Raw genomic sequence first — 15493 nt, forward strand, 5'->3', positions numbered from 1 at the left:
CAAATTATCCTGTGGCATTGTTGTAATGCTTAGTCATCACTAGCATAAGGTGAGGTGAGGTGAGGTGAAATTGGGTTTAACGTCGTGTCCAAGATTATTGCACTTATATAGCGACGTGCATGTACGTGTGTGTGCTTGTACTAGTCTGGACTGATGCCGATTTATAGCGCTAGCCCACTGAGATACCATGCCGCAGTTTAACATGAATACCCTACTCAGACAAAGTATACTGACTCCGAGCCGACCAGTCCTTGTTTTAGCCCCTAATGCGGAGCGCCGAGGGGATTGTCAGGGTGACAAGAAGTACCATCTTTTAACGTCTTTTGGTATGACGCGGCCGGGGATCGAACCCAAGATCCTTCCACTCCCCGGGCAGACGCTCTACCACTAGACCACGAAGGAGGTCTACTTGCATAAGGAGACAACACATGTTTCATCACCTGTTACAGTGTGGGGCAGGGTTGAAAAAGTCCAACTTGGTCATCTCGGTCACAATCTTATTAAAATCGGATCTAAGTTCTCGTCAATAAACAATGATCTGAGGATATCCCATATCCCACTTTGACCGACCACTGAAATGACGAACAAGAAGTTGACATCACCCAATTAGAAAGCAGCTTTCTTGAGCTTTACGGCACTCGTTTCAAACCTGGCGACTTCCATTTCAGACTACGCTTGAAAGATATGTTGACACAGTTCTCGATTAAAATTTTGAAAACTGAACGAACGAACATTCACGAATGACTAATATATGTTTCAGACTGTATGGCAGTGCTTCCCATGTACTGTGCAACGCCTCCTCCATTCAAATGTTTACCCCACTGAAGTGAGCAATAGATGATAATTTTGACGGAATCAGTCATACGGGCCATAACTGACCTTCGGAATACCCAGTATTAACATTTTCGAGGTTGCATGATTAGAAAACACGTTCCAACTGTCATTCTGACGTGACCCGTAATGGGATGTCCTCAGATCTTTTTTTAGCAATAGCGAGAATTAAGATCTGATTTTAATGAGTGAGTGAGTTGGGTTTAACGCTGCTTTTAACAGTATTCCAGTTATTTCACAGCGTGTCAGCTTAATGTGGGAGGAAAGCCCGAAGTGATGCAGGTCTCAGACGTTTACCACTTCAGTGAAACCCACGAGCAGGGGTATGGTGCTGACAAACCTAGAAACATAATTGGGGCAAACCTGGATTCGAACCCACAATCATAGGTTTCTGGCGTGCCCAAGGGACGCAACTCTGCACAGCGATCGTATTATATATACTGAACCACAAAAGAAACGTCACCCCAAGTAACATTGCATGAAAAGTTGTCATTTAAATATCTGGGTAATTTTTGTCAAAGTTTCTAAAATGTAAAATTACCTTGTCCGAAAAAATGAAATTTGATGATAAAAAACAAAGCCGATGACAATAAAACCGATCGTCCAAACGCACCACGGCAACGGTCATGGTAACCCGATGCACGTGAGTTCCGTGCAAATTGAAATGCACAAGTGTTCCCCCATTTCTGGCCCTATAAAAATCCCCCCAGTTCGGATAACATTCATTCGTTATTGAATTGCTTCCACATGCCAAGAATCAGCGACACAAAGCTCTTGGACGATTGCAAGCTGGACAAACCGCCCGGCAAGTAGCCAATGCATTTCAAGTCCATGTAAGGACCATATACAGGCTTCAGCAACGGTACCAGACCACCAACACTACAGATGACCGACCATATAGTGGAAGACCAAGGGTCACCACCCGACGTCAGGATCGTTAGATTGTGCGACAGCATCTTCAAGATCGCTTTGTTACTGCTGCTGAAACTGTTCGACAGACCATGGCGACACTCCAACGACCAGCGACACATTAGTGTGGGCACACGATTGACGAGCAGACGCCTCCACTGTCACAGCCACACTGAGGACCCATTCTGACACCACGTCATCACCGGGACCGTCTTCAGTGGGCAACACAGCACCAGCATTTGCGCCACCAGCAGTGGAGAAGAGTCCTCTTCTCAGACGAGAGCCGTTACGATATCTCGACAGCAGATAGCAGAGAGAGTATGTCGACGCCGTGGGGAACGTTATTCGGATGCTTGTGTTGTTGAGAGAGACTTGTGGGTGGTCCGAGCATCATGGTGTGGGGTGGAATTGGTCTTGCACAGAGGGTCGGCCCTGTGGTCTTCCAGAACATCGGTCCAGGGAGAGGCAATGGTGTCACAGCAGCTCGGTACATTTATCAAGTCTTGAGACCACACGCCATACCTCATTTGGCACGTCGCCGCAACCACGAGTTTCACCATGATAACGCCCGTGCCCACAGTGCGAGAGCAACAAGAGACTTCCTGCAGAAGAATGACATCAAGAACCATGCAGTGGCCTGCCCCCAGTCCCAATTCAAATCCCATTGAGTACCTGTAGGACAAGATTCAAAGACGGCTGAATGACCAGTGGTTAAAGCGTTCGCTCTTCACGCCGAAGACCCGGGTTCGATTCCCGACATGGCCACTATGTGTGAAGCCCATCTCTGGTGTCCCCCGCCGTGATATTGCTGGAATATTGCTAAAAGCGGCGTAAAACCAAACTCACTCACTCGTTGTACCGGAGGACCTCCTCTGTGGTCTTGTTGTAGAGCGTCCGACCGGGGAGTGGAAGGTCCGGGGTTCGATCCACGGCCACGTCATACCAATAAAGGTTAAAAGACGTTACTTGTTGTGTCCCTGTCTGGCGCTCTGGCATTTAGGGTCTAAAACAAGGACAGCTCGGCTCGAAGTCAGTATACTGTGTCTGAGTGGGGTATTCATGTTAAACTGCGGCATGGTATCTCAGTGGGCTAGCACTATAAATCGGCATCAGTCCGGAATAATACAAGCACCCCCCCCCCACACACACACGTGCATTCACGTCGCTATATAAGTGCAAAGTGGACGCGACATTAAACCGGTTTCACCTCACCTCATTGTACCTGAGTGCCGACAGTGACACAAACCATTCCTTGGTCTGCTGCAGCATTAGATTCCAGCCAAAGAGGATGCACCACACTAAGCTGGAGGCAAAGACTCGTATCGGTGTTTGATTATCTGGTAACAGAACCTCTACAGGGAGATACCAAGCAAAGATGGGGGCATCTAGAGACACTCTCCATGCCACTTCAATCTCAGCCTTTGGGAGGAAGCAAGGTAAAAAATCATGATTGGCTGTCTCAAAGACCCCTCCTGCGTGCTGATCCATGTCACAAAGAAAAGAGGCGCAGTACTTGGAGAATTCAAACGCTACCAGAACGGACGGAAGCAGAAAACAGCAACAACATCCGGGAACCACTAGTTGCTGCATATCCCTCCAACTCCAAACAAGACGGTGCCCCTGCAATATTCGACGGGCAAACCGATCAGTGACAGGGGTAAGCAGATGGAGATATGGGTTGGGTTCTTAACTCTACTCCTGGGAAAGTAAAATCTCTGACTCTACCCTGGAAGCCATTTAGTGCCTGCCAGCAATGGAGGACGAGAAATCTTCGAGAGGATGTTTCGGGTAAGTGCTCTGAATTGATGGGGCAACTGTTAACTGCGGGAAGGGGATCTTGCTGAGCCACCTGTATGAACTTCCGGTGTTACCCCAGGACACGAGAGACTGCAACATCGTCACCTTGTACAAGATCAAAGGTGATAGAAGTCTTTGTAACAACTACATCTGGATCTCTTTGCTGAGCATCGCTAGAAAGCTCTTCATGTGTCGTCTGCTCCTAAACAGACCACAGACAATTGCTGAGTGTGGATTTAGCGAAAAATGATCCACAACCAACATGATCTTCTCGATCGACAGCTGCAGAAAATCCATGTAGCATTCATCATCTTCACAAAGGCCTTCGACCCTTGACTATCCGGGGTAGAATAGGTCTTCAGCGACCCATGCTTGTATTATGAAAGGCGACTCTGCTTGTCGTAAGAGGCGACTAACAGGATCGGGTGGTCAGGCACAATGACTTCGTTGATGCATTTCATCGTATCCAAATTGCGTAGATCGATGCTCGATGCTCATGATGTCTAGATTACTAGATTGACTTGTCAGTACTCGATTATTTACACATCGCCATCATATAAACTACCGGACAAAAGAAAGTTTTCACTTTAAAAATAGTTGTATAAAAAACAAAAAAGCTGGTACAGGCTTGAACCCCGGCAGAAAACATTCGCCCAAATGCAACATGACCACAACCACAACGCAGCTTTCCAAATCATGCATTGTTGAAAACGTGCAAAACGTGATTTTGAGACATTGGTCTAAATGCACGTGCGTGATTGTGGCATAAATATCGACGTTGGACAGAGCAGGCATTCAGTAAGCAAAAAACCACCAAGAATATGCCCAGACTTACACAAGCGCAACGAGACAGAGCGATCGGTATGGCCAATATGGGGGCTACTCAACGTCAGATAGCCAGAACCTTCAACTGCTCCCAGACCACCATCAGCAAGTTGATAATCCGCTACCAACAGACAGGACAGACTCAAGACCGGCCAAGATCGGGAAGACCGAGAGTGACAACTTCGGCCGGAGACCGCTACATCCGGCAGATTCACCTCCGAAACAGATGTGTGACGGCGACGTCAACGGCGGCAACAGCACAAGGACATGCCATCAGCAGACGAACAGTCCTTCGACGACTTCGTACGGCTGGTATACGAGCCAACCGACCCTTCCGTGGAATGGCCTTGACCCTTCTACACCGTCAACGCAGACTGCAATGGGCACGAACTGTACGTCGGTGGCAGCGACGTGACTGGGCGAGAGTGCTCTTTACAGATGAAAGTCGGTTCTGTCTGTTCAGGAACGATGGCAGAGTTCGAGTTTTTCGACGAAGGGGAGAGCGACTGGCGCCAAACTGCATTAGAGAAGTTCACCCGTTTTGAGGTGGAGGCGTCATGGTATGGGGTGGCGTTTGTGGCCAGATTACAACACGGCTGGTTATCATCCGAGGAAAGTGTTGAGACCTGTTGTGGTGCCCTTTATTCAACATCAGGCAAGAGGATTAATTTTGCAACCAGACAACGCAAGGCCTCACACCGCCCGAATTGTTCAAGACTACCTGAACAACGTTAACGTCAACGTATTGAAATGATTTCTGTTTATAAATTAATCATCATTAATCTCACATATGCCTTTTGTTTTTGGTGTTTGGTCAAGTTAAGTCGGTGAAAACTTTCTTTTGCCCGGTAGTTTAGATGGAATATTGCTGGGTGCGGCTTTGAACAGCAAACAAACGAACAGTATTTCAATTATATACCACGGTGTGCCAGTTTGATGTGTCGTTAGAGGCGACTAACAGGATCAGGTGGTCAGGCACGCTGACTTCGTTGATGCATGTCATTGTATCCCAACTGCAAGGATCGATGCTCATGATGTCAATCACTGGATTGTCTGGTCCGGACTCGATTATTTACAGATCGCCGAGAAGTACCCTGCTACTCGCAGATGACTCGGCTCTGGCAACTCAATCACCAAAGACAAGACAGGACAAGTATGAAGCAACATGGCAACGAGCATCCTACAGCGATCTCCGACCACGCCTGCAAGCTGAAGGTGGTGAACCAGTTCACCAGAGATGGGAGGAACTTGCCGAGGAAAAATAAGCCCGACTGTTTAAAGATTACAGTTCGATTTTTAAAAAGTTATTATTAATATCAAATAATTGAGCACCTGTTTATATTGAAACAAATAATGAGCTCCTAAACATTAAGAAATATAATGTTGATATCAAACCAAAATTTCCCATCCTGGCGAATACCTGATATCATCACTATTGTGGGGAAGAGGTGGGGTGAGGTGAAATGGGGTTCAACGTCGCGTCCAAGGTTATTGCACTTACAAGGCGACGTGCATGCACGTGTGTGTGTGGCTGCTTGTACTAGTCCGGACTGATGGCGATTTATAGTGCTAGCTCACTGAGATACCATGCCGCAGTTTAACATCCACTCAGACACAGTATACTGACTCCAATGCGACCAGTCCTTGTTTTAGTGCCTTAATGCCGAGCGCCAGACAGGGTAACAACAAGTACCATCTTTTAACGTCTTTTGGTATGACGCGGCCGGAGATAAAACCCCGGACCTTCCGCTCTCCGGGCGGACGCTCTACCACTAGACCACGGAGGCGGTCCACAGTTGCAGGGGATCCTTTTGGGTTTGGGACTTGCGATGCTGGTGCCTGTGTCATTGGCTCGTAGATGGGTTTTGATGGTCGTAAAAGTGATTTGATGAGGCGGGAGATCTGATGAGTGACAGGGCCTTGGTAGGGTATGGTGATTCTGGTGAGCGACGGGGCGGGTTTGGATCTGGCATCGGAGTTCTTGAGGGTCTTGCGGATGGTTTTGGAGACAAGGAGGGCTGGGTAACTGTTGAAAGAAGTGAAGGTTTTCTTGATATGGTCCAGTTCACTAATGAGGGCATCAGGGTGGCAAATGGATTTGGCACGTCGAGTGAGGATGACGATGGTGGCTTGTTTTATCTGGGGATGGTGGCAGGAGTTGTAATGCACTGGTCCGTGTCCACCATCTGTGGTTTGGAGGAACACGTCTAGGAAGGGAAGGTGTTTATTAGTTTCGGCCTCCATGGTGAACTGGATTGGGCGTTGATATGTTTTGGGAGCTCTGTGTGGTCGTTTTGGTGGTGAATGTGTCGTCTACTTTCCGGTTCCAGTAGAAGGGTTGGAATGGTGCTGTAGAGAGGGCTGATTCTTCGAAGGATGTCATGGAGATTTCAATGATGAGTGGAGTGAGAGGGGAACCCAAAGGCAGTCCGTGGATTTGTTTGTAACCTTGTCGTTGATAGTTAAATACGAGGTGTCAAAGCAGCTGGCGGCTAGGTTAATGATGCTGTCTGGGGAGAGTTTTGTGTCAAGATCGTCAATTCTAGTATGGGGCTTGTTGATTTCAGGATTTCATTTGATATTGATTCATAAACACATGCTCATGGTGTAGACGGAATCGTACACTCGACTCTATTTCTGACAGAGGTATTTTTTATGAATAAGAAAAGAGTTTTGTCGCTTATATTTACGTTACTTATAAGTATTAGCAATACCGGTGGTTTTTTTAAAAGTATAACGGTCGTGTCAATTAGGTTCATCTTGGAGATGGGGTCACTGGTGGCCCAGTAATCTAAGGCAGCGCAGTTCGCTGTGTGGAGACCCGTGAAGATCCGGGGTAGAATAGGTCTTCAGGAACCCATGCTTGCCGTAAAAGGTGACTATGCTTGTCGTAAGAGGCGACTAACGGGATCGGGTGGTCAGGCTCGCTGACTTGGTTGATGCATGTCATCGATCCCAATTGCGTGGATCGATGCTCATGATATTAATCACTGGACTGTCTGGTCCAGACTCGGTTATTTACAGACCGCCGTCATATAGCTGGAATATTGCTGAGTGCGGCGTTAAACAACAAAACAAACAACAACAACAACAACAACAACAACAACGCTGTGCAGAGTTCTGTCCATTAGGTGTGCCAGACACTTTCAAAGTTTCGGGTTGGAATCCCAGATTCGCCTTTATTGTTTTTCCATAACCAATATTCAATCATTGATTTCAGTATGAAGGCCTCAGGCCCACGTACAATTAATGCACAAGGTAATTTAAACACGAGTTCAATAGCAACATTTTACAGTTGTGAACATCGGAGATCGATGACATCTTAAATGTAATTTGCTAAGTGTTTAAGAACGCTTACATCGGAGGACTGCGCTATTGCTATCAAACTTACCAGAGTTGCTTAAGTAGGGACATTAAAAAATTGGGAATTTTTTTTGAACGAATATTAACATGTGCGGGGCTTATCAATACAATCATTTTTATTTTCAATTATACATGTAAGTTAGATTATCGACAAAGCCGAAGTGTCTTATCGATTCCCTTTCTCCTCCCTGTATTATTCATAATTCTCAGTTCAAGTTAGCCTACGTCTATTTTCTTTTGATAATACACATAGCAAAAAAAGCTCTAATGCCAACGGACCCATGAAGATCCGGGGTAGAATAGGTCTTCAGCAACTCATGCTTGCTGTAAAAGGCGACTATATTTGTCGTAAGAGGCGACTAACGGGATCGGGTGGTCAGGCTCGCTGACTTGGTTGATGCATGTCATCGATCCCAATTGCGTAGGACCCGTGAAGATTCCAGGGTAGAATAGGTCTTCAGCAACCCATGCTTGCCGTAAAAGGCGACTATGCTTGTGTAAAAAGCGACTAACGGGATCGGGTGGTCAGGCTCGCTGACTTGGTTGATGCATGTCATCGATCCTAATTGCGTGGATCGATGCTCATGATATTAATCAGTTGATTGTCTGGTCCAGACTCGGTTATTTACAGACCGCCGTCATACAGCTGGAATATTGCTGAGTGCGGCGTTACACAACCATCCAACAACCATCTGATGTCAACGGGGGCGCTAAGGTAGCCAAGTGGTTAAAGCGTTCGCTCGACACACCGAAGGCCCGTGTTCGATGTGTGCTACAATGTGTGAAGCCCATTTCGGGTGTCCCCGGCGTGATATTGCTGGAACATTGCTAAAAGCGGCGTATAACCATACTCAATCGGTCAATCAATCTAATGTGATCGAACGACAGTGAATATGATTCTAGTTTTGAGTAACTCGACACCTCGGAATACCATGTTTGTGTGTGACAATCTTTAACCCAATAGATAAATTCATTGAAGAACCATTCAGTCTCACCAACACCTTGAGATTCCCAAACAAAACCATAACCAAAAGAAACTAATGTATTAGTATTCTTGATATTTGAAGCTGTTTTTCTCCCGAGTGCATCTAGTTAACAAATATCGCCAATACGTGATATAATATGAACGTTAGGATGTGTATCACCCTTTTTAGGGGTGTGAAAATAGTGAAAATGAATAGATTGTTTGATTTTGCTCAGTTAATAAATAGTTTAAATATAATTGTTGGATACAGCTGGTAAAATAAATATTGTTCTCGTCTCCCAACCCCCACCATACCCCACCTCCCACATACACAAATCAATTGGCTGCTCCATGACTGAAACACTGTTCAAGGCGGCGTTAAAAAACTCACTCACTCATCTCGGATGACCCCCCCTCCCCCCCCCCCCCCCCTCGCTGTGTAACGGTGTTGAACAGATACCATTTGAATTGTGATAAATTTGTGAGTGCAACGTCAAACTTTGTCGTATCGTCATTTAAACATCTAAATTAATATGTCCAAATCAAAATTTGCACTGATATGAAATATTTAATAAAATATAGTTCTATAATCTTTACAGAGACCATATAATAGTATATGGTCTCTGATCTTTACAAGCATGTGGACATAAATCACTCGTCATTTGAGTGACGTTTTGTGTCTTTATTCATAATCTATCGATTTCTTCCTTACAGAGATATCATGTGTCCATTCTATGATAAATTCGCCCATCCATTCATATTATATAATGAATGGGACATTGAACCAGTTATGAATGACCTTCAATCCCGTAAATGACCTCGGAAGCAGAAACTCGACATCTACCAATGTGCGCCTGCGTTAGTTACCATGTGACAATCTCTGACCAATCACAGAAACCGACAGTCACGCACATGGCGATGTGTTAAGATTGTATCTCATGGCGAGTTACACTTTCATCAGCATCATTCGTGCTTCATGAAACCAATTTAATGAACTTAGCGGTTAATTATCAGCTGATCAGGAATGGGTAGTGTATTGGCGGCTGGTCCGCGACCAGCTGCGGCTGTGAATGTGCCATCTCCCGACATTGTGCCCCCACCACCGGCACCCGAACAACCTTCGACTTCGTCTCCTGCAACTTCGGAGCCGGTATCAGCGCCTTTAGGGGGTGACAACGGCCCAGGGACATTTGAAGATTTACATAAAAAGTGTAAAGGTAGTGAATGTATAACAGTTAGATGTCAGCATTCTATCTCTGAAAGGTTTAGGAGGTATTCTTTCGCGATTTCTACATGCACGTGTGCAAGTCAAGGGAGATCACTCTGACCTCGCGTCAATGTATTTGTTCTGATACTGCCTTCATAATTTTGAACGTTTTGCAACTAATATTTGACTCAAAACTACTTTTGTTTTAAAATTGTTCCATCCAGTCAACATATTGAATTATGGACCACTGACATGTTCATATTTTGTGGCGTTTTTTTCATGTGGGTCATATCTCAAATCTCAAAAACATGCTGAATCATAGCCTAAATGTTTTCGGATAGTTTTAGATTAGATGGTGCTTGCTTAACGGCCCCAAACTTCACTACCGAAAATGGTCCCACTCATCAACAGTGCCATAAGAAATGATAGGAATTGAAGAATTTAGCTGTGTCCCTCCATATTTTTAACATTGATACAATATGGCTGAAGGGGACGTTGTTGGCACAGGTAGCCTGCAACCTCGGGGTAGCGCGGTACTTATCATGTACGCTAAACGGAACAAAATGCACTCACTAAACTTTATGATTATTCGTGTTCTCTATATCAGATGAGTCATATATTTTATCTAACAATGCATATTTTACTGATAAAAGTTCATTATTTACATTAGTACAGCTCCGAGTAAAAGCCGGGCCTCACGCCCTTGTTTGACAAGGGAGAGAACTCCATCGTATCGCGGAACAGAGAAAAGTTGTGTATGGAGGTTCGAATTGGACAAAAAGAGGACATAATTCTACCAACCACTTGGTATGATCGTGCTAGACATCAGTGATTTGTCCAGACAAGTGCAAAGACAGCACAAGTCAAATTCTAATTGTGTTATCAGTAATAGGTATTCAATGCATATTTACCGAAAAGTAAGAGAAAAATATTTTAAAAATCACCAAGAAAATATCAGAAATGATATTCTAAGATTGTTTTAAAAAAAAATTGATTGACAATAATTTGTCACAAGAGTTAAAAATCAACAATAAATATATAAAAAGCACTCCTAGTATGCCCAAAGTATGTATTTATCGTTTGGCTACTAGTGAAGAACGTGATTCTAAGTTTGGCTTTATGGCCCTTATCATCTCGCATAGCTTCCGGGCACAGAGCGGGGAAACGTGCGGACTACGTAACTTCCGATACCTTATTAGTCGCCATGAATATGCAGATGATCTAGTTCAGGTCGATAGAGAAAGTTTACTTGGGGAACTGCGGGTTATATCGTTGGCCATTGATAGATGGGGGTAAGGCAATATTACAAAAGATGCCAGAAGTAAGTATCAACACATTTATAACTCCTTACTTACAGCAGACAGAACATTCCGAGGAAATTGAAATTGTGTAAGAAGTTAGCGTTTCCTGGTTATTGATTTGCATTAATAGACAGCCGCTAAGAGGCTGTCCCGCGTGAACCACCGGAAATCATGAATGCCGCGATACACCGGGTCCGAGGATACTATGTAAAAAAATCTGAGGAAACACATTTACGTATGTAAATATTTGAATATTCCACAATGCACAGCATTATCCAGTTTGCACTCGTCATCAGGCGAATCAGAACTACAACATGAACTGGGTTTCGGGTTGAGGAATATGAACTCTTCTGCCATTTAGGGTATCGAGTACCTTTCTGTATTCCGATTTTGGCGAGGGTACATTTCTGTATACAGAAAAATACCCTTTCATTTTCAAAATGTCACGTAGATCAAAAGATGGTAGTCTCAGGGATATGCCTTGTTTGTGGTACATTGGTTTGACAGTGGCCTCCGTGTTCTAGTGGATAGAGCTTTTGCCTTGACAGTTTGATCCACTGGCCACATATGTTAAAAGATGGTACTTGTGTTTACCATTTCTGGTGCTCTGCATCGGCTTGGAGTCACTATTCTGTGAGTGCAGTATCCATGTTAAACTGCGGCATGGCAATTTAGTGGGCAGGCACTATGAGATATTAAAACCGGGATTAGTCTGTTCTAGTGTCGACAAGTACAAGCTGTGACACAGGACTACTTTAGCATGTTAAGTTTTGTTGGAATTTGACTGTTGTGCCAGTGGTGAATGTTCTAATGTCGACTACACAAGATCGTGATTAAAGATTTTTCTTCCATGGACTTCTTCCATATGGACCTGGGGAATTCCTTTGGCACGATGATGAAAAGGCCAACTGGTCAAAGGTCATGAAATTGAAAAACTGAAAAAAACCGTTTGTAGTTACAATTTCTCCAAAAGAGTTAATGCATGTAATTATGACACTGAACTTGGAATGTACTTTCTCTAGGTATGCTGTCCACTTTTGAAAAAGCGTTTTTGGTTTTGCAAAACGTCATTTTAAGTTTCTGTGGCAATATTACCTCTGTATGCATGAAACTTCATAGTTGCATGTATCCGTACAAATTCCACCACATAAAATGTTTGACTTATGTATATAGCATCAAGGTCATCTTTGAGGTTATTGTGAAACAGAATTGCGTCATACATTCCAGGGGGGCACGGGTGGCCCAGTCGGGTAAGGCGCCGCGATTCGCTGTGCAGAGTTGCGTCCCTTGGGCACGCCAGAAACCTATGATTGTGGGTTTGAATCCTGGTTCGCCCCAATTATGTTTCTAGGTTTGTCAGCACCATACCTGTGCTCGTGGGTTTCACCGAAGTTGTAAACGTCTGAGACCTGCATCACTTCAGGCTTTTCTCCCACATTAAGCTGTCACGCCGTGATATAACTGGAATACTGTTAAAAGCGGTGTTAAACCCAACTCACTCACTCATTCATTTCATATAGGGTCAAGGTCATCTTTGAGGTCATTGTGAAACAGGATTGCCTCATGCATTCCCAGTTACTGTTCCTCTTTTACTTGTACAGTCCTGAGACTGGGTAAGTGTTCATGCAAACTTCAGTCTTCAAACTTCTCTCCTTTTTTTGATATTTCGAGACAGTCGCTACAAATGGATATTTAACCTAGAAATAGACATGGGGAAACCCTGAAGGTAACAAACAAGCTGACTTTGTTCGAAAAATGTACTTATATGCATATCACCGATGTTTGTTAAACAACAAAGATTTATAAGGTACTTTATTTGCCGGTCCACAAGGACTGGCAGTCACATGAATTGCCGGTCCAAGCCTAATTGAAAAAATTCAAAAACTGGTACTCTGCCTGTGAGGAGCCTTGAAATTGATTGTTTTGTAGGTCATGGTAAGATCCCGAGTAACAACATGTAAACAAGCCTGTTCTGTTTTTGGAAGTTCCTGCAAACATCTGAAGTTTTTGCATTTTTCCATTTTCAGATCTGTTTCCCCAAATCTTTGAAGGTGGGAAGCTCATCATCTCGAAGGGTCTGAGCAGCCATTTCCAAATAAGCCACACCCTCTCCCTCTCCACGTTCCAGCCCTCGGCTTACAGATTTGGATGCACATATGTCGGAACAAAGCAGCTAGGTCCTGCAGAGGCAAGTCAAGAATACTGACAACCTGGGTTTATGTTGAGGCCGGACAAAGGGACCACTCACTTTAAAATATGTGGCGCTCACAAAATACATGTAACATTCAGTATTGTGTTGTCGGTACTTTGAGTGTTTGACCTGTGAAGATCCAGGTAGAGAATAGGTCTTCATCATCTCAATCATACTTCCCGTGAGCATCTTCCCGAGGCAAGTGAGTTAACTGACTATAAAAGTCCAGTTTCCACCCTTGCCGAACTAGGCTGGTATTATGGAGTTACATTTTGGCTGGACTAACGAGTCTATGCATAGTCCAATCAAAATCGCACACCGAAATCGAAATCCGGTTCGTAAAGTGTCATGCATAGTTCGGTCGACTGCAGGATTTGCAAAGCATGTGCACCGCTAACTCATTGTCAACAAATATTTTCTATATCTTTTCATGTTTTTAATCAAGGTGCTCACATGATTTGATGCACTTCGCGATGTAAGACTCGTTTGATCACAATGTAGATCTTGATTATCGGTCAGATCCTCTTGACTGGGCGCCACCGTTTTGTTTGAAGCAAATGCTAGTGATACGAGAGGTTGAATCTGATTGGTCAATAGGAGAGGCATAGAAAGGACATTACTCGTAATAGCCACTGGTGGCGCTACGATCGAGTCCAGGAATTCCAGCCTAGTTTGGCACGGGTGGAAACTGGACTTTTAAAGTCGGTTAACTCTCTTGCCTCGGGAAGATGCCCATAAGAGGCGACAAAGGGGATCGGATGGATCAGAACCATCAGATACGTACTCACACTAAACTGGAGGCTGGATCAGTCTAATAGAAGCAAAGCCTTTTTCATATTTTTAGTTTTAATAAATTTATATTTTATGTATGTAAATAAACAAATTGCAAGATCTGGATTAGTCACAAAGTGTTGAAAAAGCCTTGGGTAAATGTGTTCAGATAACCATACATTTTATGACCACTTCATGCCCAAGTACCTCATCTTTAACCCTAATCATACATGTATGTACATTGGACTTCTCAGTGTCTGCCTATTACATCAATGAAACACTATCTACAAATACGTCTTTGCACATCATCAGTACTGAGAAAATAAACAGGCTTAAGCATCTGAGGCAAGCTGTGTTTTGAATAGTGAATATAGTTTCTTTCACGGATGCAATATTAACTATCAAGTCTTAGGCAGTGGGTCAGTGTTGACATTTCTGTCACCTAACTTGATAATAATCAGTGTTAACATGAAGGTCACTCATTTCAAGGTCAGAATAGGTTGCAGTACCTCATTCTTTAAAATTGTAGAACTCCAGCAGAACTCCAGCAGGACTTCACCTGGACCTCCTCAGAGGCCAAAATTCGACCTCCTCCTCCCCCCTCCCCATATCTGAGCAAATGTTGGTAATGACCCAAATTGGAATTTGTACTTCTATTCAAGTTCATAGGGTTATAGCTGATGTTGTGGGTTTTTGAAGGTGACTTGTATTCACTGATAACAGGACCAATGAAGAGAGAGACTTGATGTGCTTTGTTTAACATTATTTTCATTCAATGCAGTGTTGTTTAAATTCAATGTTAAAATACCTCTGAATTTAGGAAAATATAAATTTTTGTTCAACAGTTATAGGATTTTTACCTGCCAAAGTGCACTTAGTTTGGAATCCTGGGTAAATCCCTGAAATGAAAAAATATGAATAAGAAACAAAACAATTGTGCATCTGAGGCAAGCTGTGTTTTGAATAGTGAATATAGTTTCTTTCACAGATGCTATATTAAGTGTCAAGTCTTAGGCAGTGGGTCAGTGTTGACATTTCTGTCACCTAACTTGATGACAACTTTTTTCATTACTATAATTAATACATTTATAATTTTTAAAATATCATAATACATGTGATGTACAGTGTTTGAAAATGGCACTAGTCCTGTAGTCCTTGCCAAACTGCCCAACAGTTAAAGTATCATTGGTTCCAGTAGAAATTTGCCATTTTTAAGGGTTTTGCTATATGTTGTCATTATAAGGACCTGTGGACTAAATAGTTAGTTTTTACTGCTGATGTACAGATACAGATAGGGGTACCACTTATAAGAGTTGAACACGAACACTTGTCTG

General features: G+C 43.7%; 1 protein-coding gene across 1 annotated transcript in view; it reads left to right on the forward strand.

Annotated features, from left to right (window-relative positions):
- Nucleotides 1-9584: 9584 nt before the first annotated feature.
- The window catches only part of LOC124132920 (mitochondrial import receptor subunit TOM40 homolog 1-like), a 35412-nt gene continuing 29503 nt past the window's right edge, over nucleotides 9585-15493 (forward strand). The window contains exons 1-2 of the mRNA XM_046497093.2: nucleotides 9585-9906; nucleotides 13225-13385. Coding sequence (XP_046353049.1) covers nucleotides 9714-9906; nucleotides 13225-13385 — 354 coding nt within the window. The 5' untranslated portion in view covers nucleotides 9585-9713. The remainder of the gene's footprint in view (nucleotides 9907-13224; nucleotides 13386-15493) is intronic.

Source organism: Haliotis rufescens, unplaced genomic scaffold (assembly GCF_023055435.1).
Source record: "Haliotis rufescens isolate VD_foot unplaced genomic scaffold, xgHalRufe1.0.p SCAF_18, whole genome shotgun sequence".
NCBI classification, from domain to species: domain Eukaryota; kingdom Metazoa; phylum Mollusca; class Gastropoda; order Lepetellida; family Haliotidae; genus Haliotis; species Haliotis rufescens.